Source organism: Schistocerca nitens, chromosome 1 (genome assembly GCF_023898315.1).
Source record: "Schistocerca nitens isolate TAMUIC-IGC-003100 chromosome 1, iqSchNite1.1, whole genome shotgun sequence".
NCBI classification, from domain to species: domain Eukaryota; kingdom Metazoa; phylum Arthropoda; class Insecta; order Orthoptera; family Acrididae; genus Schistocerca; species Schistocerca nitens.
The window spans coordinates 425,556,451-425,581,816 of NC_064614.1; the positions used below are offsets into that span (position 1 = coordinate 425,556,451).

The window sequence follows — 25,366 nt, forward strand, 5'->3', positions numbered from 1 at the left end:
CCTGCGTACAACAACAAACTAGGGGAAAAATTCAAGGGGACATGTTTGAGAGAAAAATTCCTACGCAGCTAGTCCATTTTAATAAACAAATAAATGGGGCATCGTTATAGAAAGGCGCATATTACACTCTGATAATTGCAACAAACGAATATAAACTGCAAACCATCATGCGAAGGTTGGTCCAACGAAGCAGAGAATGTGGTTTGCAAATCAACAACCAAAAGACCAAAGTGAAGCCGTAGGTTGCCGTAATGTCAACAGACCTGACATCACAAGAACTGCCTGCCACGAGAACTCTAATCTATCCCATCATGACTTGTACTGCAGAAACTTGGACGATGAAAGTGGTGGATCGTCGCAGGATTGATACTCTGGAATTTTGGTACTATAGAAATTACTTAGAATACCATGGACAGCACATCGGACTAATGAATCGATCCTGAGGCAGTTCGGATTCAGAGGAAGACTGTTGACTATTGTCAAACAAAATCAGTTGAAATATTTTGGTCACACTGCTTGACGGCAACAGGCAATGGAAAGAACAATCATAGAAAAAAAAGTTGGCCGCCGAAGATCTAGAGAATGGAGCAGATTAAGAGCCTCACCGGGATGGGCTTGCGGTAAGCAAGTCATCGTGCCCAAGACAGCTTCGTGGATGCAGGTCGTCAAGGGGCTTACCCGGTGATGCTACTACACACTTGCATAGGTTAGACCAAAGCAAGAGAGAGAGAGAGAGAGAGAGAGAGAGAGAGAAAAGGGGGGGTGAGGGGAGTGGCTGCAAATTTTTACTGTCGTTCGGTTTGGCGAGGTGAGCGTCCAGACGGGAATTCCAGTGAGGGGTCCAGCGGCGCTCCAAATATACCGACGCCGTGTGCTCGCTCTCTCCAGCCTGACAGCGCGGCAGGAATAGCAGAAACAGCGGCAGCATTAGCAGGCACTGCCTACTGGCCAGTGTCCGACGGGCTGACAGCCTGGGGGCCGGCGTCTTGCATACTCTGTAGGCACACGGTCGCTGGTGACGGGAATTTGCACATTTCGGCGTTTCCAGAGAACACCTTCGTGTGACTTGAATGACATCGTATGCATTGAAAACTTCTTACTGTGAAAATTAGAAAAACTGTTATAGCAATGCTTTGCAGGAATTTGATATGCGTTCAAAAATTGGAACCGCCTTTACAGTATGACAAGAAGTCGTGCAAAAGTCTCTCCGTGCGTACATTTAGTGCTATAGATGAAAGAAAGAAATCGAATCACAAGTGGCGATACATGATAGGAATGGTCGGTGTTCTTCACGAGCCAATTGATGACGGGCAAGCAGAGATGCACAAAATCCACGTGGTATGACACACCTATTTATTTTCTTGCTGCAAATGAAAGTACTCACGGCCGTGAAAAGACTTAAGCATCAATAATACGTTCTCCTTCAATATTTACAACAGTCTGCCAATACTGGAGTAACTTTTCGATTCCACGACTGTAGGAATGTGGTGGTTTTGAGTCTAAGAATTTGTCGAGCCGTGTTCGGAGCGCATTTTAAATGGTTCAAATGGCTCTGGGCACTATGGGACTTAACATCTGAGGTCATCAGTCCACTATTACTTAGAACTACTTAAACCTAACTAACCTAAGGACATCACACACATCCATGCCCGAGTCAGGATTCGAACCTGCGACCGTAGCAGCCGCGTGGTTCCGGACTGAAGCGCCTAAAACCGCACGACGACAGCGGCCGGCGGAGCGCATTTTACTCCGTAAAGGTTGTTCGATAGAGAGCGGGAAAGGTGAAAACCTGAGGGCGCAAGAGCAGGTGGATAAGGAATGGCTGCCCGACCAAACTCCTGTATACTGGTTTTTGTCAGTTTAGCAGAATGCGGGCAGGCGTTATTGTGGAGTAGCGTCACTTCGCACTGTCTTACTGGTCATTATTCTTGGACTGCGTCTGCAAGACGTCTCAGTTGCTGACATTAAAAAGGAGCAACGATGATTATACCTCGGGGAATGAATTCGTAGTACACCACATCATCTCTGTTCCACCAGATGCATAACAATATTTTTAGTGGGTGAGCGCAAGTCTTTGAACGGGGTGTTGCTGCTTTGTTTAGGAGCAACCATTACTTTCTTTTCCTTGTACTACCATATTTGTCGATTATGATGTGGAGTACGTACATTTAGTTGACAGTGTATAGGCCTACGACTAACATTTCCTTTGTTTCTATGCCAATATCCTGAAAACTGTTCAAAGAAAGTGTGCTAAGATGGCCGAGACGCGATGAACCAAACACATTGCTCTTCGTTATCTTTGCATGCTCTAGTATTTAAAGCAAGCAGCTGTTCCCTTACCATGTGTTGAAGTACAGATCCTATTCGTAGAGCATATTGGCGGCTCACTTACAGTGGTTTTCCACCTTTTCGTGATTTCGGTTTGCTTATGGATATTGACGTACATTATAAAAAATTTTAAAGGTCGTGAATGTCTTAGTGGCAGATCAAGCATCAAAGATTTACGTGTGACCGCGAACTGAAGTAAGGGGCCTTACGACAAACCGGTCGAGGTGACGTAGATGGTAAGACACTAGACTCATTCAGAAACATTGCGGTTCGATCCCCCTTATACACTCCTGGAAATGGAAAAAAGAACACATTGACACTCGTGTGTCAGACCCACCATACTTGCTCCGGACACTGCGAGAGGGCTGTACAAGCAATGATCACACGCACGGCACAGCGGACACACCAGGAACCGCGGTGTTGGCCGTCGAATGGCGCTAGCTGCGCAGCATTTGTGCACCGCCGCCGTCAGTGTCAGCCAGTTTGCCGTGGCATACGGAGCTCCATCGCAGTCTTTAACACTGGTAGCATGCCGCGACAGCGTGGACGTGAACCGTATGTGCAGTTGACGGACTTTGAGCGAGGGCGTATAGTGGGCATGCGGGAGGCCGGGTGGACGTACCGCCGAATTGCTCAACACGTGGGGCGTGAGGTCTCCACAGTACATCGATGTTGTCGCCAGTGGTCGGCGGAAGGTGCACGTGCCCGTCGACCTGGGACCGGACCGCAGCGACGCACGGATGCACGCCAAGACCGTAGGATCCTACGCAGTGCCGTAGGGGACCGCACCGCCACTTCCCAGCAAATTAGGGACACTGTTGCTCCTGGGGTATCGGCGAGGACCATTCGCAACCGTCTCCATGAAGCTGGGCTACGGTCCCGCACACCGTTAGGCCGTCTTCCGCTCACGCCCCAACATCGTGCAGCCCGCCTCCAGTGGTGTCGCGACAGGCGTGAATGGAGGGACGAATGGAGACGTGTCGTCTTCAGCGATGAGAGTCGCTTCTGCCTTGGTGCCAATGATGGTCGTATGCGTGTTTGGCGCCGTGCAGGTGAGCGCCACAATCAGGACTGCATACGACCGAGGCACACAGGGCCAACACCCGGCATCATGGTGTGGGGAGCGATCTCCTACACTGGCCGTACACCATTGGTGATCGTCGAGGGGACACTGAATAGTGCACGGTACATCCAAACCGTCATCGAACCCATCGTTCTACCATTCCTAGACCGGCAAGGGAACTTGCTGTTCCAACAGGACAATGCACGTCCGCATGTATCCCGTGCCACCCAACGTGCTCTAGAAGGTGTAAGTCAACTACCCTGGCCAGCAAGATCTCCGGATCTGTCCCCCATTGAGCATGTTTGGGACTGGATGAAGCGTCGTCTCACGCGGTCTGCACGTCCAGCACGAACGCTGGTCCAACTGAGGCGCCAGGTGGAAATGGCATGGCAAGCCGTTCCACAGGACTACATCCAGCATCTCTACGATCGTCTCCATGGGAGAATAGCAGCTTGCATTGCTGCGAAAGGTGGATATACACTGTACTAGTGCCGACATTGTGCATGCTCTGTTGCCTGTGTCTATGTGCCTGTGGTTCTGTCAGTGTGATCATGTGATGTATCTGACCCCAGGAATGTGTCAATAAAGTTTCCCCTTCCTGGGACAATGAATTCACGGTGTTCTTATTTCAATTTCCAGGAGTGGAGCTATCCACGTTCAGGTTTTCCGTGGTTTGCCTCCATCGATTACTATAAATGTGGCGGTGGTCCCTTTGAACAGCACGCGACCGATTTCCATCTTTCAGCTTGTGCTCAGCCTAGTGTTATCGTCGATGCGACGTTTTATTTATCTTCCTTCCTTCTTTGCAGCAGGGACGTTGTGCTGCTGAACATATTTAACACAGGGTGAACCTACCTAATGTCGTGAATTAACGATTGTAAATGAAAAAGAGAAACCAATATTCAGTGTAGAAATGGTGTATTTTACATGTAAGAGACCAGTACATTGTCTACCAACCCATGACAAAGAACATTCAAGAAATGAAAAACTGTTGAAATTATAAAATGTAGTAAATAAAGTGGACATGCTAACTAATTTCGTTATAGCATACTTCGTGATAATGTGCTTAATTCCGTGGTAATTTTCTTTTGAACTGTGAAAGTGCACTCAACTTCTTTTGAACTGTGAAAGTTCACTCAACGCACTTTTCATTAATTTTCAGCATCGGCGTCATTGTCACCAACATTCGCACAAATAGTATACATAAATACAGCAGCATCAGGCGAGTCGGTGGACTGACAACTTTCGTGGAACCATCGCACACGAAAACAACACTGAATCCAAGCACTTTTATTCTTGCCACAGCTGTAGCTCTCTTTACAAATGGTGCAGACGTCATCCTTTCCCGTGTTCTTTAACTTTTATTTTCGCTTAGACATTGATTTCACTGTTCTACAATACTTAGTGGATTATCCAGTTAACGTTCAAGTCGAACCCTATTTCCTGCACGTGGATTATGAAGTTAACTTTCAGTTCACGCGTAAGGGCAAATGGTACACGCAGTTTACCAGTTATCACATTGTCTTTGTCACCATCACCATGTCCGCCCCGATAGCTGAATAGTGCCGGCACGGTAGCTCAGCGTGTTCGGTCAGAGGGCTGCTCGCCCTCTGTAATAAATAGTATACATAAATACAGCAGCATCAGGCGAGTCGGTGGACTGACAACTTTCGTGGAACCATCGCACACGAAAACAACACTGAATCCAAGCACTTTTATTCTTGCCACAGCTGTAGCTTTCTTTACAAATGGTGCAGACGTCATCCTTTCCCGTGTTCTTTAACTTTCATTTTCGCTTAGACATTGATTTCACTGTTCTACAATACTTAGTGGATTATCCAGTTAACGTTCAAGTCGAACCCTATTTCCTGCACGTGGATTATGAAGTTAACTTTCAGTTCACGCGTAAGGGCAAATGGTACACGCAGTTTACCAGTTATCACATTGTCTTTGTCACCATCACCATGTCCGCCCCGATAGCTGAATAGTGCCGGCACGGTAGCTCAGCGTGTTCGGTCAGAGGGCTGCTCGCCCTCTGTAATAAAGAAACTGAGTAAAGGAATCAACGATCAACTTGAAAGAATGTCTTGTGACATCTGCCCAGACCAAACGCAACGAACAATACCGAACAAAATGAGTTAAAAAAATGGTCAGCGTGACGGACTGCCGTCCTAAGGGACGTGGGTTCGATTCCCGGCTGGGTCGGCGATTTTCTCCGCTCAGGGACTGAGTGTTGTGTTGTCTTCATCATCATTTCATCCCCATCCAGCGCGCAGGTCGCCCAATGTGGCATCGAATGTATTTTAAGACCCGCACCAAGGCGGCCGGACCTGCCCCGTAAGGGGCCTCACGGCCAATAACGCCAAACGCTCATTTCCATTTTACCATCACCATGGTCTACATAGTCTTTTAAAGTATTCCATGGAATGGAGGAATGTTTAGCAACTTTGTATGTAGGCCACATTTCTTCCAAAACCTTCCAACTAATTAATATTAGAAACTTGTTTTGTTTGTGATCTTTGTTGTTGAGAAATGTGAAATATAAAACCAAGTAGTATGCAGTACGCCTGTCCTGCCATTTAAAGGCGGCGCGTTCCCTGTTTTCCCCTCTTCCCCCTTTTCCCCCTCCTCGCGCTCAGACAGTGCGGCGTGTCGGTGGGGGAAATGTGAAGCTCGTCTGCGAGGCCCCTGGATCACTTGAACAACTTACCTTAATGAAATGCGCAGCAAACGAAGTATTTCGCTATACACAACAAACAATGAACTATCTGTTTCAAACACAGCGTTTATTCCCACCCAGAACGTCTTTCCCATATAAAGACATTGGTTGATCTGGGGGAGGGGACCAAACAGCGAGGTATAAAGACGTTCCTGTCATTTGTTGAGGACCATTGGTACTGTGTTTAGAAGGCCTACCTTACGTAGGGCAAAGAATGTGTATGCTATCAGGTAATAAAGTATGTCACAGAGGTACGTAGGTTTACCCTATATAAAGTCATAATGTTTTCCATCCGGTAGAGATTTGTGCTGAGCTTTGTCGTTCTTAGAATGTCAGTCGCTTTCAATAATGTTATTGAAAGTATTCTCACATTCATTGAACAGAAGACGATTGACATGAATTGCACTAATAGACTACTACGAAAGTGTTTCAATAGTGCCTGATTTATTTTAGTATTTCAAACTAATTCCCCCACCCCAACGTACCCGCACCCGCACACGTGATGCATCTTTTCCATCATCCGAAACTATTTCTAAACTCACAGCCACTGAATAAATTTCGAAGTATTTCGTACAGCTGTGGATCGCCAAGAGTGTCTGTTCTTTCAGACGTGCATGTAAGTATTTCTAAAATTACTTTCTAAATTCTGAGATCATTCATCGTTCCATTCCTGCCCGAGCTTTCATCCTAGAAAAGCGTCTTTGCGTTTCTTTCCGTCGAGTCTTTTATTTTGTGAAACAATTTACCTAAAAACTGCTCACCACTTAGCTTTCTTCCACTGCAGTATACATTCTTGTCGAATGACAAGCGGCTACAGCGGAAAAGAAATTAGAGTTCCTTGCTACAGCCCGTGTCGGTGGTCTAGACATTCGGAAGCAAGGTAAGTCTTGATCACCACATGCGCCTCACAGTACAGAGGCTCACTAGTAACTTTTGTATGGCGCAGCTGCACAGGAGCTCAAATAATCGAATGAGTGTGTGCGGAGAAAAAAGGCCGCCATATTTCTGTTCTCATTTGGAAACAGAAATCTTGTGTTTAAAGTAAGCAGTGGTACCAAAGAAGCCGCAGTTCACTGCTCATACGTATTTTGTAGCATACGTTTCAGACTATGACGCAGATTTTGAAGCGCTGTTCTCCTAAATTAAGGTCCATTATCTGATCAAAAGTACCTAGACAGCTATTAGAGGACGTTAATATCGGGTGTGGCGTGGTCAATTTCATTGGGACACTATGAATGAGGTTCATAAATGTGTATGAAGCAATGGCAGCCCATTCTTCCTCGAGGGCCAAACACACACAAAAATGTAAGACGCTGAAATCAGGAGGGAAACAAAAGTTCTAAATCATCCCAAATGTGTTCTATTGGGTTCAAGTCGGGACTCGGGGCAGGGCAGGCATTTTAAGAATGTTGTTGTCCAGACACCATTGTCTCGCAGACACTGGTTTTTGATACGGTGCTTTGACATTCGGATACAAACACTGTCCGTGAACTGTTTCTCTGCTGCATAAAGTACACATGTCCTTTCGCATTTAGTGTTTTCACAAGTGCAGTAAAGGGAGCACGCCTTACCACACCGTAAGACAACTCCTTCGTACGTCACTGTTCTCACTACACGTGATAGCATGCAACGTTCTCGAGGCGTTTGCCAATCTGGAACCCTTACATCGGAATGCTACAAGATAGAGCGTGATATATGACTCCAGGTCACTCGTTTCCAGTCGCACACTTTCAAGTGGGGACAGTCTTTACACCACCTCAAACATCGCTTAGGACTGACTACAGAAATGTTTGGCTTATGAGGAACTGATCGACCATTGTACCCCATGCTTTTTAACTGCCTAAATACAGTCATTGTACCAGCTGGACTACTGGTGGCAGTTTCGAACTCACGAGTGATTTCTTCCGCTGATTTCATGAGCTTTTTTGCAGCCGCCCTCCGTAGTGCTCGACTGTCCCTGATCGTCAGTAGACGAGGTCTGGCTGGTCTTGGTTTAACTGTGCTTGTTCGTTTGAGTTTCCATTTCAGGGTCACATCATTAACAGTCGACGTTGGCAGCCTTAGAAGGGTTGAAATGTTCCTAACGGATTTGTTAGTCATGTGACATCTAATGACTAGTCAACGTTCAAGTCACCGAGCTTTCCTGACGATCCATTCTGCTGTGAGTGCTTCTCTACTGACATCACAGTATTCCCTGTCTCCGTTCATACTCGCAGGTCCATCCCTCGTGGCATGTAGTCGTCAGTTCCGAACTACATAAGGGTGTCCAGAGACTTTTGATCAGATGGTGCATATGTGAGTCTGCCACGTATGGATTTTTGGTGTTATGCGTGCAGAAGCGTTTAGTTCTTTCCGAGAGCCTAAAAATTGCTGCTGACTGAGGACGGATAGATCTGAAAATCACTTGATGTCACTTCTGTCAGGCAGACATAAATCCGATGTCCTCATGACTTCAACATCTTGTCCCTGTCTCTTTGGCGGCTAAAAATAACAGAGCAGCCTGGGTGCGGTTGGACAGCCGTACATATCTGCGGGACCAGGCAGTGGGGAACGCGGAAGCAATCCAGCACGCTGGGTGGCGAGTGGAGCGCAGTGGAAATAGACTGCGACGGCCGGGGCTCCGGCTGTAGCTGTGCCCGCTGCTCCGAGAAGCTGGCGGGGAGTGGACTGTCCTCGGTGAGGCCGATGAGTGAAAAAAGAGCAAAACCTGTCACATGAAACACACACGCGAAATTTTCTCCGTTGAAATAAATGACAGCTCAGTAATGGTAAATTACAGCTGTTAAGGCGTCAGTATGAAGAAAGCAACTTGCAGTTATCACATGCTGCGCCTGTCCTAAAAGCTCATAGACTACGATATGACAGACATCTGTATTTTCCTCCATTCTTCCAGAAACATAGCTGTTTGATCTGACCGCCAAAGGGCGCTAAATATTAGGTTCGTGCGTAAGTCCGTAGCGTTTCTCCGTAAGTTAGACAAACACAACAGCTACACGTAACAGAGACTGTTACCGTCAGTAATGCGTATATTTTCCTTCATAGTCATAGTGAAAAAGTACTAACAGGAATTCTTTACAGAAGAATGAAAAAATTGGTAGAAGTGGACCTCGGGTAACATTTCTTTGGATTTCGGTGAAATGTAGGAACAGCCGAGGCAATTCTGAGACTATGACTTCTCTCAGAAGATAGATTAAGGGAAAGCAAACCCATTTTTATAGCAATTGTAGACTTAGAGAAAGCTTTTCACGATGTTGACTGGAATAATCTCTTTGAAATTCTGAAGGTTGCAGGGGTAAGATAAAGGGAGCGAAAGGCTACTTAAAATTTGTTTAGAAACCAGACGGCAGTTATACGAGTAGAGGGGTCACGAAAAGGTAGCAATGGCTGAGAAGGGGGTGAGACATCGTTGCAGCCTATCACCGATGTTATTCAATCTGTACATTGAGCAAGCAGTAAAGGAAACCAAAGAAAAATTTGTGGAAAGACTTAAAGTCCAGGGAGAAGAAATAAAAACATTGAAGTTTGCCGATGACATAGTATTCTGTCAGAGACAGCAAAGGACTTAGGAGAGCAGTTGAACAGAACGGACAGTGTCTTGAAAGGAAGATAAAAGATGAACAACAACAAAAGCAGATGGTTCAAATGGCTCTGAGCACTATTGAACTTAACTGCTGAGGTCATCAGTCCCCTAGAACCTAGAACTACTTAAACCTAAGTAACCTAGGGACATCACACACATCCATGGCCGAGGCAGGATTCTAACCTGCGACCGTAGCGGTCGCGCGGTTCCAGACTGTACGGCCTAGAACCGCTCGGCCACACTGACCGGCCAACAAAAGCAAAACAAAGATAATGGAATGTAGTCGAATTAAATCTGGTGATGCTGAGGGAACTAGATTAGGAAACAAGGCACTTAAATTAGTAGACGAGTAGCACTAAAACAACTGATGATGGCCGAAGCAGAGAGGATATAAAAAGTAAACTGGTAATGGCAAGAAAAGATTTTCTGAAGAAAAGATATTTGTTAATATCGTATACAGATTTAAGTGTTAGGAAGCGTTTTCTGCAAGTATTAAATGATCACCAATTTAGTACCGGAGGAAAGTGTAAGTTACTCGGAGATGAAGAGCCTTGCACAGGATAGAGTAGCATGGAGAGCTGCATCAAACCAGTTTCTGGACTGAAGACAGCAACAACAAAAACAACAACAACATCACTTTACTCCTAGAACTTGATGTGTCATCTCTTATTATTCTGTTTTATCTCGTAAATTTTACATGTTGATTAGGATATATTCCATGCTATTGTGATATTCATACAGATTTCCAGCTGACTAAAAAAGTATGGTTCAAGCGAATGTTACAGTGGTCACAGTGTTCTCTCTGTCTCTCTCCCCCCCCCCCCTCTCTCTCTCTCTCTCTCTCTCTCTCTCTCTCTCTCTCTATATATATATATATATATATATATATATATATATATATATATATATCTTGCACATTTTAGTCGAAGTGTTCGTACGATTCTAAACAACAGATTCGGTGACCGATGTATTGGTAGAGAAGGACCAATACCATGGCCTCCACGCTCTCCTGACCTCAACCCTCTTGACTTCAATTTATGGGGGCATTTGAAAGCTCTTGTGTACGCAACCCCGGTACCAAATGTAGAGACTCTTCGTGGTCGTATTGTGGACGGCTGTGATACAATACGCCATTCTCCAGGGCTGCATCAGCGCATCAGGGATTCCATGCGACGGAGGGTGGATGCGTGTATCCTCGCTAACGGAGGACATTTTGAACATTTCCTGTAACAAAGTGTTTGAAGTCACGCTGGTACGTTCTGTTGCTGTGTGTTTCCATTCCATAATTAATGTGATTTGAAGAGAAGTAATAAAATGAGCTCTAACATGGAAAGTAAGCGTTTCCAGACACATGTCCACATAACATATTTTCTTTCTTTCTGTGTGAGGAATGTTTCCTGAAAGTTTGGCCGTACCTTTTTGTAACACCCTATATATATATATATATATATATATATATATATATATATATATATATATATATATATATAGGGTGTTTATATATATATAATCACGAACATGACGTGCTACAGACACGAAATTATACCGTCAGGAAGAAGACACTGTGATATGCAAATAATCAGCTTTTTAGAGCATTCACACAAGGATGGCGCCGGTGGCGACACCTACAATGTGCTGACATGAGGAAAGTTTCCAACCGATTTCTCATACACAAACAGCAGTTGACCGGCGTTGCGTGGTGAAACGTTTTGTGATGCCTCGTGTAAGGAGGAGAAATGCGTACCATCACGTTTCCGACTTTGATAAAGGTCGGATTGTAGGCTATCGCGATTGCGGTTTATCGTATCGCGACATTGCTGCTCGCCTTGGTCGAGATCCAATGACTGTTAGCAGAATATGGAATCGGTGGGTTCTGGAGGGTAATACGGAACGCCGTGCTGGATCCCAACGGCCTCGTATCACGAGCAGTCGAGATGACAGGCATGTTATCCGCATGGCTGTAACGGATCGTGCAGCCACGTCTCGATCCCTGAGTCAACAGATGGGGACGTTTGCAAGACAACAACCATCTGCACGTTTGCAGCAGCACGGACTATCAGCTCGGAGACCATGGCTGCAGTTACCCTTGCTTCATCACGGACAGGAGCGCCTGCGATGGTGCTCAACGACGAACCTGGGTGCACGAATGGCAAAACGTCATTTTTTCGAATGAATCCAGGTTCTGTTTACAGCATCATGATGATCGCATCGCGGTGAACGCACATTGGAAGCGTGTATTCGTCATCGGCATACTGCCGTATCACCCGGCGTGATGGTATAGGGCGCCATTGGTTACACGCCTCGGTCACCTCTTGTTCACATAGACGGCACTTTGAACAGTGGACGTTACATTTCAGATTTGTTACGACTCGTGGCTCTACCCTTCATTCGATCCCTGCGAAACCCTACCTTTCAGCAAGGTAATGCACTACCGCATGTTGCAGGTCCAGTACGGGCCTTTCTGGATACAGAAAATGATCGACTGCTGCCCTGGCCAGCACATTCTCCAGATCTCTCACCAATTGAAAACGTCTGGTCAATGTTGGCCGAGCAACTGGCTCGTCGCAATACGCCAGTCACTTGATGAACTGTGGTATCGTGTTGAAGTTGCATGGGTAGCTGTACCTGTACACGCCATCCAAGCTCTATTTGACTCAATGCCCAGGCGTATCAAGGCCGTTATTACGGCCAGAGGTGGTTGTTCTGGGTACCGATTTCTCAGGATCTATGCACCCAAATTGCGTGAAAATGTAATCACATGTCAGTTCTAGTATAATATATTTGTCCAATGAATACCCGTTTATCATTTGCATTTCTTCTTGGTGTAGCAATTTTAATGGCCACTAGTATATGTATAATCTCGTCCTCGAGAATAGAGGAAGATGAACGGAAGGAAGAGAGGTTAGCGCCCAAGGACTCGTCGTCATCAAGGTGACCATACACTCAATCCATTCTCTTGATAGAGCGGGTTGTATGAGAAAGTGCAAAGCAGCCTTTCTGACTCACATATCTCGGTATTTGCCTGTAGTAACTCAGGAAGATCGAGGAAACTTCTGATGGCGCAATGTCGAAGGGACGACCTGACGCCTTATTCCAATCTTGACCAATGCTCTTTTCTTCGCCCAACAACGCCATGTTTACACACCGAAAACGGTACTACATTCGAGGAAAGTAATCGTGACTGATTTGTGACATCTTGCTCATGTTAACACAATTCGCTCATGAAAACTTCATGATCTTTCGGGATGATAAAGTACATTGAGATGTATGGACTAAACGCAGCGCGTAAAATACCTTCGTACAATAACGAATTTTGTATATGAACCTGGGCTATATAACATTGGTGGAGAGGTTCCAGCATTACTGCTTAACGACACCCCGCCGTACAACCTAATGCTTTCCACTGTACTTTCACGCTCCCAACCACTTCTGAGACACTCCCGTGATACCATTCTACATCGGTTTACTTCATCTGGATACAATAATTCTCGTCAAGAACAAAATCATTATATTATACATATTTAAATATTAATCATATTTAAATCCAACGAAAAATTTGCAAGTAACTATTTAGTTTTTTCAGTAACTGAGCGAAATTTTTAGGAAAGAAAGAGTGTTACTGAGGAAGCGTTAATATTTATCGGATGTAGCTGATAAATAATCAATGTAATACAGGCAAATGTCATAAATGATGCGCGGCTTAATTGTTTTCCCTCAAAAATTCATTTGGAACGCTACATTCGCCAAAACAAAAACTGTTTTGTTTCGAATGCTACCAGCTGAAAAACTAAAGCGATGTGTTTAACTGCTTTGACAGTTGCTACGCAAAACCTTATTAACTTTCAACATGTGTGAAATGACATGGATTACACCTGCCTGAGTACTGTATTTTTATTCTTTAACGCTGGCAGACACTTTTTAGTGAAGTACGACGATTAGAATTAAAACTTTTACGTAATAAACAAAAAAAAAATGGTTCAAATGGCTCTGAGCACTATGGGACTCAACTGCTGAGGTCATTAGTCCCCTAGAACTTAGAACTAGTTAAACCTAACTAACCTAAGGACATCACAAACATCCATGCCCGAGGCAGTATTCGAACCTGCGACCGTAGCGGTCGTGCGGTTCCAGACTGCAGCGCCTTTAACCGCACGGCCACTTCGGCCGGCCCGTAATAAACATTTGACTGTTACCTCCCCGTGTCGTTTAACTGTTAGCAAACTCTCAGGAAGGAGAGCAATGTGCGCTTGCTGGAGGCGCAGCAGATATACCCTATCCTCGGCGGTAAACGACCACAGTGTTTACTACCGAGATAGCGTAATTCTAATCATTATGAAGCGCACGTGCGATTTACAGACCGTCAAAGAGGTGCTTAATGCGTCTTTATGAGTAGCATACCTTACTCCAAGCCAGGTGCATCGCCATAATTTCTTGATTAAGGGTAACTGCATCCACAGCTGTAGCACGGTCATCGTAAAACCATGATGACGCAGTTTACGAGAGGTGACATTAAGGCGGTGTTAACCACAGTGATTAAGAATATGAGACGAGCGCAAAGCAATTACTCACGAGTCCCATAAAAAGTAAAAGTAAAATTCGTATGTTATGAGTGGGTGGGAGTCCTTCAGATGGGTTGTCCAGTCGTCTGTTTTCAAGTTGTTTCAGTTGGACGTCATTTCGGCGACCTGAGTGCATTTAACCCACTCCGTTAATCCTACTAGGGAAAGATCGTGTATGGTCTAGTGTGAAATCCGAACCATGTGTCGCTCCTGGCGTATCTTCTAACGTCTAGCATAAAGGCGTCTAGCATAAAGGCAGACTGAAAAATTTCACTGTCTGACCGGGATTCGATTCGGTGGCCCAAGGACGTAGGCAAAAAGGAGAGGGGGTGTCCAGAGCCCCCTGTCACCTACATGAAATAGTTACACATGACCTAGTTGCTATTTAGTGTAACTGAAAGGTATTTTGATTTTCAATCATACGACAAAAAAGGGTTACGCACTGTTAATTGTGAACAAGACTGTCGGCAGATTTAAACTATAGATACATAGATAGCACTATCAGCTACCGCCCATCCCTACTTTTGCCAAGACCAACTACCGTACACTGTTGGCCTTACTTGAGCTCACTTGTTGTTATGTTACTTGCAGTTAAATTTAATGCAAGAGCTGCTGTTCGTTGTCTTCGTGCTGTGTGCTGTTGTGATAGTTCATAATTATGCACAAGTTTGCAAGAAGAAAGAAGAGGAAAATCGATTTTGATTTGTCTACTAGCGTTATGCTAAGTCAAAAATTTGTACACACTACTGTAAAGGACTAATTACCTGTCTACAGCAGCTTAATGTTTGCAGTGGAGTCGTTATTTGGAGACTGGTAGAGCTCTGGGGCTGCAATAATTCAGTATTTCACATGGCAGCGGAGCGGTAAACATCGTTACATATAACAGTGTATTAAAATAGTGCATAAACTGCATTTGGATTTGCCTGTGTCGCCCAAGCATCGCGTTGATCTACAAAAATGGAGCCAAAACAATGGTGCTTGCATTTACTTAAAAAATTTGCTCAAAATTCTATCATTAGTATCTCAGATGGCAAAATATCGTTCAGTCTGGTTACCCGAGCAGTATTCAATTACGAAAATCGGTTCCGAAACGGAACTACGGGGATAGCTTGATGAAGAGCTGAAGGGGTATGTTATTACAGTGCACTCTCTAATCCGTTCGTTTCCAAACGATTTTTTTCAGCGGGCTGCTTGAATTCGTCCGAGCCGACTGCGTCCAACGCTCCTCTCCCCTTTTATGACTAAAATCTGCCTCGTGATGACTGGGTGTTGTGTGATGTCCTTAGGTTAGTTAGGTTTAAGTAGTTCTAAGTTCTAGGGGACTGATGACCATAGATGTTAAGTCCCATAGTGCTCAGAGCCATTTGCACCGCCCGCATCTCGTGGTCGTGCGGTAGCGTTCTCGCTTCCCACGCCCGGGTTCCCGGGTTCGATTCCCGGCGGGGTCAGGGATTTTCTCTGCCTCGTGATGGCTAGGTGTTGTGTGATGTCCTTAGGTTAGTTAGGTTTAAGTAGTTCTAAGTTCTAGGGGACTGATGACCATAGATGTTAAGTCCCATAGTGCTCAGAGCCATTTGAGCCATTTGCACCATTTGACCAAAATCTATTTAAGCTCTTGTAATACAATAACAGCTAAAGCCAAGAATTCTATACACGTTTAACTCTTAAAGCATGCATGCATTAATACACTATCAAATGACCAAACATGACTTGGTCAAAGAGAACTCCATATTTTGTTGTGCTCTATTCTTCAAGTTTTACTCAAGAATAATATTCTTCTGTGAAATGAGTTATTCGTAATATCCTTGGAACAGTCAGTTCAACCATCATAACTCTCAGATAATTGTAAGTTAATGTGATATAAACGAACGACTAAGTATGTTGTACAGCGTACAGGGGTTTATTAGCATCAAAGACAACATAATCATACTATCATGGATAAACGCAAACTCATTTATGAGGTCACATACATCAGAAGTCTAATTGAAATCAACGCATGCATCAACGTTAAGATACAAAAAGTGTAGCCTCACAGAATTCGTGTACTCTGTTTTGTTTTATAAATAAACTAGCCAGGTACCCGGCGTTGCCTGGGTACGTATTACTTATTTATTCGCGTCTTCTATTAGTCCATCTCCTTCTTCCCCCTCTCTCTGGCCATAACTTCCACTGCCCCCTCTCTACTCCCTCCTCCCCATCTCTCTGTCTACTCCCTCCTCCCCCTCTCTCTGTCTACTCTCTCTTCCCCTTCTTTCTGTCCATCTCCTCCTCCTCCTCCTCCTCCTCCCTCTGTCCACATGTCCATCTGCCTGTCACCGCTGTCTCTGTCCATCTGCTCCTCTTTCTTTTCTCTGCCATACCCACCTGTCCCCTCACGCGGTCCATCCCCCCCTCCCCCAAACCCTAACCATCTCCTCCTCTCTTCCTCTTCCTGCTTCTGCCTATCCCGTCCTTCACCCTCGCTGTCTATCCAACTCCTCGTCCTCCTTTCTCTCTCCACGTTATCACATTTATCTAAATAGGAGGCTGGTAGTTCAACCCATACGTTATTTCTTTCCAGATTGTAACTAATATGTATACCAAATTCGACTGAAATCGGTCCAGGAATTTAGCATGATGTTTAGCAAACTTTTAAGTCATTTTCAGCCAGGGGCCCGAATACTTTTGATCACATAGTATATATATATACACCTGGAAATTGAAATAAGAACACCGTGAATTCATTGTCCCAGGAAGGGGAAACTTTATTGACACATTCCTGGGGTCAGATACATCACATGATCACACTGACAGAACCACAGGCACATAGACACAGGCAACAGAGCATGCACAATGTCGGCACTAGTACAGTGTATATCCACCTTTCGCAGCAATGCAGGCTGCTATTCTCCCATGGAGACGATCGTAGAGATGCTGGATGTAGTCCTGTGGAACGGCTTGCCATGCCATTTCCACCTGGCGCCTCAGTTGGACCAGCGTTCGTGCTGGACGTGCAGACCGCGTGAGACGACGCTTCATCCAGTCCCAAACATGCTCAATGGGGGACAGATCCGGAGATCTTGCTGGCCAGGGTAGTTGACTTACACCTTCTAGAGCACGTTGGGTGGCACGGGATACATGCGGACGTGCATTGTCCTGTTGGAACAGCAAGTTCCCTTGCCGGTCTAGGAATGGTAGAACGATGGGTTCGATGACGGTTTGGATGTACCGTGCACTATTCAGTGTCCCCTCGACGATCACCAGTGGTGTACGGCCAGTGTAGGAGATCGCTCCCCACACCACGATGCCGGGTGTTGGCCCTGTGTGCCTCGGTCGTATGCAGTACTGATTGTGGCGCTCACCTGCACGGCGCCAAACACGCATACGACCATCATTGGCACCAAGGCAGAAGCGACTCTCATCGCTGAAGACGACACGTCTCCATTCGTCCCTCCATTCACGCCTGTCGCGACACCACTGGAGGCGGGCTGCACGATGTTGGGGCGTGAGCGGAAGACGGCCTAACGGTGTGCGGGACCGTAGCCCAGCTTCATGGAGACGGTTGCGAATGGTCCTCGCCGATACCCCAGGAGCAACAGTGTCCCTAATTTGCTGGGAAGTGGCGGTGCGGTCCCCTACGGCACTGCGTAGGATCCTACGGTCTTGGCGTGCATCCGTGCGTCGCTGCGGTCCGGTCCCAGGTCGACGGGCACGTGCACCTTCCGCCGACCACTGGCGACAACATCGATGTACTGTGGAGACCTCACGCCCCACGTGTTGAGCAATTCGGCGGTACGTCCACCCGGCCTCCCGCATGCCCACTATACGCCCTCGCTCAAAGTCCGTCAACTGCACATACGGTTCACGTCCACGCTGTCGCGGCATGCTACCAGTGTTAAAGACTGCGATGGAGCTCCGTATGCCACGGCAAACTGGCTGACACTGACGGCGGCGGTGCACAAATGTTGCGCAGCTAGCGCCATTCGACGGCCAACACCGCGGTTCCTGGTGTGTCCGCTGTGCCGTGCGTGTGATCATTGCTTGTACAGCCCTCTCGCAGTGTCCGGAGCAAGTATGGTGGGTCTGACACACCGGTGTCAATGTGTTCTTTTTTCCATTTCCAGGAGTGTATATTTATTTATTTATTTATTTATATGAGGTGAATCTGTCAAATGTTACATCCGTAACGATGGAATAACCTTCCAGTGTCTCCAGCACCGTTGGATCAAGCTGTTACGAAGCTTCATCTACAATAACATGGTACCGCTGAGATTTCGTCTACGGCTAACAGACGTATCGCCATCAAAAGTATGACAAGCTGTCATTCCATAACGCATTGCGGACAAGTTAGGAATTCATCGCCTGACGTTGGCATGTAGTCTGGCAATCAGAAACAGTGTGACACCACCTTTCCTTTCCTTGCTAACGAAATGATGCCGACGAAAATACTGTCCAACATCCAGCTACCGACTACCTACCTAACGCACAAGCATGTGCTTGTGTTGACAGCTACTGTTGTGGGTAAAGGGTTTAACTGATACCTACCATGTCGTTACTCATCACTGATTCCTGACCGATTAGTATTCTATTTTTATACGGCAGCTACGCTACATGAGAGTCCAGAATTAGAACACAGCTATTTCACTAAATGCACCTGTTGAATGTATTTACGGTGAGAGCTAAGCGCAAAGTTCACCAAGACCTTTTTATCCGTTGCTACTGCTAAGGTCATATCATTTATGAGATTTCACGTAAATTTTTGAGTCTGTTTCAAAAATAAATAGTGTATCCGTGAAAGACAAGCGCTATCTATGTATTAAAACCTTAGTCAGTGAACTAAAAGCCTTCACGAAGGAATACTATGCCTACAAAATGACGAGCTTGTTAGAAACAAAACACATTTTCGATTCCCACACAAGGAATATTTGCAAAAACATCTTCAGCATGGGCGCTATGCAGAACACAACCGACGAGAAATGTGACAGCCTTCGATTGCTGTGGAGCGGTGTGTGTTGCGGGCGGGCAGTAGAAGAGAGACCTGTGAAGTGGGATAAAACACACATAGCTTCATGGAGTCTGATAGAGATATGGGGTATGGCGAATGTCCATAGACAAGTGTGGACGAGTACTGTCCTGCCGAAAAATAGCACTGTGCTATCGAATGAGAGGTAACGCACGAGGACGCAGGCTGCCTGTGATGTACCTTTGTGCTGCCTGTGTTCCCTCAGTCACTACCAGCCGCGAACTGAAATTATACCCGATTGCTCCCCACACCACAACACCAGGAGTGACACCGCTGTGCCTCTCCACTCCAGAACATTGGAGAACGAGACTTCTCCCGAGGTCGCCGTCATATTCGTCGACGATGATGATTGGCGGCAGAGCAGGATCGTGATTCACCGCTGAATGCAGTACGACGCCATTCCTCAGCATTTCATGCTACCCGTCAACGGCTCCACATCAAACGCTGCCATTTTCAGTCCGGCTGCTGCTAGTCTCGGATCAGTGGTGCGGGATGACACAGAATATTGCAGGGAGTTCTCGGATGGCAGGCGCAGATTTGAACGGGCTACAATGTGATTGGTACACAGCACGCCCATTCTCCGTTGTGGTGGTCATAAGTGGTCGACCAGAACCTTGACGACGTTCCCATACTGTGCAAAATGTTCAAATGTGTGTCAATTCCTATGGGACCAAACTGCTGAGGTCATCGGTCCCTAGTCTTACACACTACTTAATTTAAGTTATGCTAAGAACACCACACACACCCATGCCCGAGGGAGGACTCGAACCTCCGGCGGGAGGGCTTACGGTGCAGCATTGGCTCAGTGTCACATATGAATGCCTCACAAATCTAGATACTGCAGGACTCGACCAGCCGGCCAACTGGAGATCCTTAGTTTTCAAACTCCTGTCAGGTGCCGATGAAGTCGTCTCACACGAGTACGCATCATCTCCGTGTCTTTCATAGTGGTCACTTCAGCATTTGACCCTGTTCACGCCTCTTACATACCCCACCCCGGGGTGGCAAAAACACTAGAGGCAAACAACACCAATGCACTTTCGTGCACATACTACCTGCCACAGAGAAGTGCAGCTCTAATCATGTACAGACCAGCCGATAGCGTGTACGATTACGAAGTGACAGTGACCTCAGACCACGTCTTCTAGATGATTTATATCTTTTTGTGTCAGGCGGTGTACATGCACATATTACGATTACTTTAAAGCGAGACGCACTGCCTGGCGCTATTTGGGAATAGTTTATTATTCTGAAATAGGTTGGGCGAGGAACGAGCAGATAGCTCTAGTGGCGATACGCCTTGTGAGTTTGGCTGATGTGTGTGTGACGTGTGTTCCAGACGCTGATGAGGTGAGCAGCCGCGATGGAGGCGAGCGACGCGGTGCCGGCGCCCGCCGCCGGTCCAGGCGGCCACGTGGACGTGGCTGTGGTCGCGGATGCTGACGCGGGCGGCGGCGGCAGCGGGCCGGACTCCATCTTCCTGCTGGCGGACTCTTCTGGCCTCGACCTCACCGCCCTCTCCAATCCTGACTACAAGGTGCCTCACCACACACATATACGCACAGTGGTCCTTCCTTCTGAACTGCTTCGAAATTTCGCGAGCGTTCTGCTGTCGAAGTCACCAATGACCACGCTGTTAGGTCTCGTAAACGAGGACACTACCATCATGGCCACGATCACCACCGCCACCACCATCACCATATCACCATCATCATCATCGTCATGATCATCATTGCTTAGATACTTCGCAAGCCACCGTACACTGCGTGGTGTAGGTACCCTGTACCACTGCTAGACGTTTCCTTTTCTGTTCCACTCGAAAATAATGCGAGATAAAAACGAATGTCTGTATGCCTCCTATCTTATCTTCATGATCCTAATGCGCACTTCGATTTATTGGGAGAATTTTAGGGCAATGAGGTTCATTTGTAAAGGAGACTGCATATAGGACGCTGGTGCGACATATTCTTCAGTACTGCTGGAGTGTTTGGCATTCGTACAGGTCGAATGAAGCGAAGACATCGAAGCGAACGGCGGGCTACTAGATTTGTTACCTGTAGAACCGAATGACACGTGTCAAATGGGAATCCCTGGAGAGGACCACTGTTGGGAAAATCTAGACAACCGGCATTTGAAGCTGCCGCCAACACACACTGCGCATTAGGATCATGAAGATAAGATAGGAGAGACTAAGACTCATATGGAGGCATACAGACAGTCGTTTTTATCTCGCATTATTTTCGAGTGGATCAGAAAAGGAAACGTCTAGCAGTGGTACAGGGTACCTACACCTCGCAGTGTACGGTAGCTTGCCTACCTCAGTCCTCACCTGCTCATTCCATTTCATATTGCTTTCCAAAGTTACGCGCAGATATTTAAAGACGTGACTGTTCCAAGCAGAACACTACTAATGCTGTATGCGAACGTGATAGTCAACCGCGTTAACTTAAATTTTTCTACATTTAGAATTAGCTGCCATTCATCACACCAACTAGGAATTTTGTATAAATCATCTTGTATCCTCCTACAATCACTCAACTGCGACGCCTCACTGGATACACGGCGTCATCAGCAAACAACCGCAAACTGCTGCCAATTCTGTTCGCCAAATCATTTTTGTATATAGAGAACAATTGCGATCGCACTCCATGGGGCACTCTTGACAATAGTACAGTCATCAAAAAAAGTTTTACATCACCACGGTTCCCAGAACTCCTGAAGACAGACGTTGACTGCGGATATTGTATCACAGACACAGTTCCTTTGACTGTTCAGAGATGACACTAAACCCGCTCAAAGATGCAAACAACCATACACGAGCAGCGCCTATTAGACGAAGGGGTTCCGATAGCCATTCCACCAGGAAGGAGGTACACAGCTCGTGTTGTCTGTAGTTCAACCATGCCTAGACGGTCAATACCGCAATTCGATCGTGTCCGCTTTGTTACTTTGTGCCAGGAAGGGCTCTCAACAAGGGACGTGTCCAGGCGTCTCGGAGTGAACCAAAGCGATGTTGTTCGGACATGGAGGAGATACAGAGAGACAAGAACTGTCGATGACATACGTCGCTAAGGTCGCCCAAGGGCTACTACTGCAGTGGATGACGGCTACCTACGGATTGTGGCTCGGAGGAACTCTTGACAGCAACGCCACCATGTTGAATAATGCTTTTCGTGCAGCCACAGTACGTCGTGTTACGACTCAAACTATGCGCAATAGGCTGCGTGATGCACAACTTCACTCCCGACGTCCATAGTGAGGTCCATCTTTGCAACCACGATACCATGCAGCACGGTACAGATGGGCGAACAACATGCCGAATGGGCCGCTCAGGATTGGCATCACGTTCTCTTTACCGATGAGTGTCGTATATGCCTTCAACCAAACAATCGTCAGAGACGTGTTGGGAGGCAACCCGGTCAGGCTGAACGCCTTAGACACACCGTCCAGCGAGTGCAGCAAGGAGCTGGTGGTCATGGAAGGCGCCGTAGGGGCTGTACAATACAGCCATCCTCTGACGGATAGTGCAACCATATCGGAAGTATATTGGCGAGGCATTCGTCGTCATGGACGATAATTTGCGGCTCCATCGTGCACATCTTATGAATGACTTCCTTCGGTATAACGACATCGCTCGACTAGAGTGACCAATATGTTCTCCAGACATAAATCCTATCGAACATGTCTGGGATAGATTGAAAAGGGCTGTTTATGGACGACGTGATCCACCAACCACTCTGAGGGATCTACACCGAATCGCCGTTGAGGAGTGGGACAATCTGGACCAACAGTGCGTTGATGAACTTGTGGATCGTATGCCACGACGAATACAGGCATGTATCAATGCAAGAGGACGTGCTACTGGGTATCAGAGGTACCCGCGTGTACAGCAATCTGGACCACCACCTCTGAAGGGCTCGCTGTACGGTGGTACAACAGGCAACGTGTGGTTTTTATGAGCAATAAAAAGGGCGAAAATGATGTTTATATTGATCTCTATTCCAGTTTATTTGTATCGTTTCGGGAACTCTCGGAACCGAGGTGATGTAAAACTTCTTTTGATGTGTGTAGTTGGATGCCATCTTGTGGGATATCGTGTGAAATTCTGTCCAATAGGCGCGCTAGGTCGTCAGAATCCTGAGCCGGTTCGAGGGCTCTGCTCATGATGCTAGAAAGGTTCTCAGTCGAGGAGAGATCCGGAGACCTTGCTAGCCAAGGTAGGGTTCGACAAACACGAAGGCAAGCGGTAGAAACTCTCGCCGTGCGCGGGCGGGCATTATCTTGCAGAAATGTAAACGCAGGATGGCTTGCCGTGAAGGGCAACAGAATAGGGGGTAGGATATCGTCGACGTACCGCTGTGCTGTATGGGGTGTCGCCGATGAGAACCAAAGGGGTCCTGCTGTGAAAAGAAATGGCATCCCAAAACATCACTCCTGATTGTTTGGCCGTATGGTGCGTGACAAACAGGTTGGTATCTCAGCGCTGTCCGAGGCGTCTCCAGACACGTCTTTGCTGGTCATCGGGGTCACTGATATTGTTCCAGTCATTGAAATTCCAGGCCGAATGTGTCCGACACCACTGCAGACGGTTTACTGGTGTACAGAGGTCAATGGTAGTCGGCGCAAGGGGTGCCATGAGATCAGCCTTCTTTATGTTTGCCGGCTATTAATGGTCCTTGCGATCACTGAAGCACCAGTTAAAAGTTGAATCGATCATAATAATGAATCGTGGACTCTGCGTGCCTCTCAAACGGTTGTTCGGTCCTCACGTTCCGTCGTCTCTCGATGTCGACCGCTTCCCTCTTGAGCTTTGTTCGGCCATTCCTGATAACGTCGTCGAATAGTGGGATCGCTCCTATTCAAATGTCCAGCGATTCGCCGTCCAACTGTCTTCTTCGAACCGAGCTACACGTGCTCTCTCAAATGCTGACATCTGCGTACATTGTTCATGCGTCTATCTGCGAGGCATAGCTACTGTCCATCTGAGTACACGGAATGAAATTTGTAAAGATTTTATGTCCTGGTATCGACTTCTCCCATATTTACAATCGTAGCTAGTTGTGCGGTGAAATTGCACTGCAGCGTCTCATATTCGTCCATCGGCCGCCACAGTTAACAATTTCGCATTTTCCGTCAATACCTATATAAACATCAATAAGTGAGCAATTTGTGTAAGTTCCTCGTAGTGCATCTTATTTTCTTCTCTGTTTTTCTTTTTTTCAAAGTGTATATCATTATGACGGATGTAAATAAAGTAGTGGTAACAAAGCTAGACACTCGCAGAAGAGTCCGCAGCTTGTGGTCGTTCGGTAGCGTACTCGCTTCCCACGCCCGGGTTCCCGGGTTCGATTCCCGGCGGGGTCCGGGATTTTCTCTGCCTCGTGATGACTGGGTGTTGTGTGATGTCCTTAGGTTAGTTAGGTTTAAGTAGTTCTAAGTTCTAGGGGACTGATGACCATAGATGTTAAGTCCCATAGTGCTCAGAGCCATTTGAACCAACTCGCAGAAAATCGGGCATGCGCAAACAGGATGTGGGAGCTGTCAGTTGACGCTGTTGTCGTTGTCGGTGTGTAGTGTGCATTTGAGAGGCTTACACGTGGGACTGTTGCTGCTGTGTGGCGTTGAAGTGTAAAGCGTCGATTTCACCTCTCTAAAGCATGTTTTCATCTTGACTGAATCAGTCAAGACGGTATACTCAGTGTTTCAGTGATAAAACAAAGAAGTAGGCTTTTACCAGAAATAGACAATGTGTCTAATAGTGTATTTTAAATATGACAGTATGCCATATTAGGCACTTTATAACATTAAAACACTTGATAATGGCATTGTAAAGTCTAAATCATGATCTTGTAAATGTAACACTGCAAATCAAAAACAGGCTAATGGCGGTACTGACTTCAAAGTGCTGCCAGATTAAAACTGTGCGCCGCACCAGCCTCGAACCTAGGATTTCAGCCTTTAACGGGCATTATGCCTTAATATGCGGACCAGGGAATACAGATGAGTGTGGTAGCTGACTCAAAATTGCTAAGGAGTAGATTTTAATGCGCTGTTGTGGGATTAGGTACGCTATGAACAGGGATTGGACAAAACCGCGAGAAATGCGTACTTGAAA

General features: G+C 46.5%; 1 protein-coding gene across 1 annotated transcript in view; it reads left to right on the top strand.

The window, feature by feature from the left end:
• The window catches only part of LOC126251594 (uncharacterized), a 153,047-nt gene that overhangs the window by 125,085 nt on the left and 2,596 nt on the right, over positions 1-25,366 (top strand). The window contains exon 2 of the mRNA XM_049952166.1: positions 20,591-20,788. Within this exon, the coding sequence (XP_049808123.1) occupies positions 20,615-20,788 (174 nt within the window). The 5' untranslated portion in view covers positions 20,591-20,614. The remainder of the gene's footprint in view (positions 1-20,590; positions 20,789-25,366) is intronic.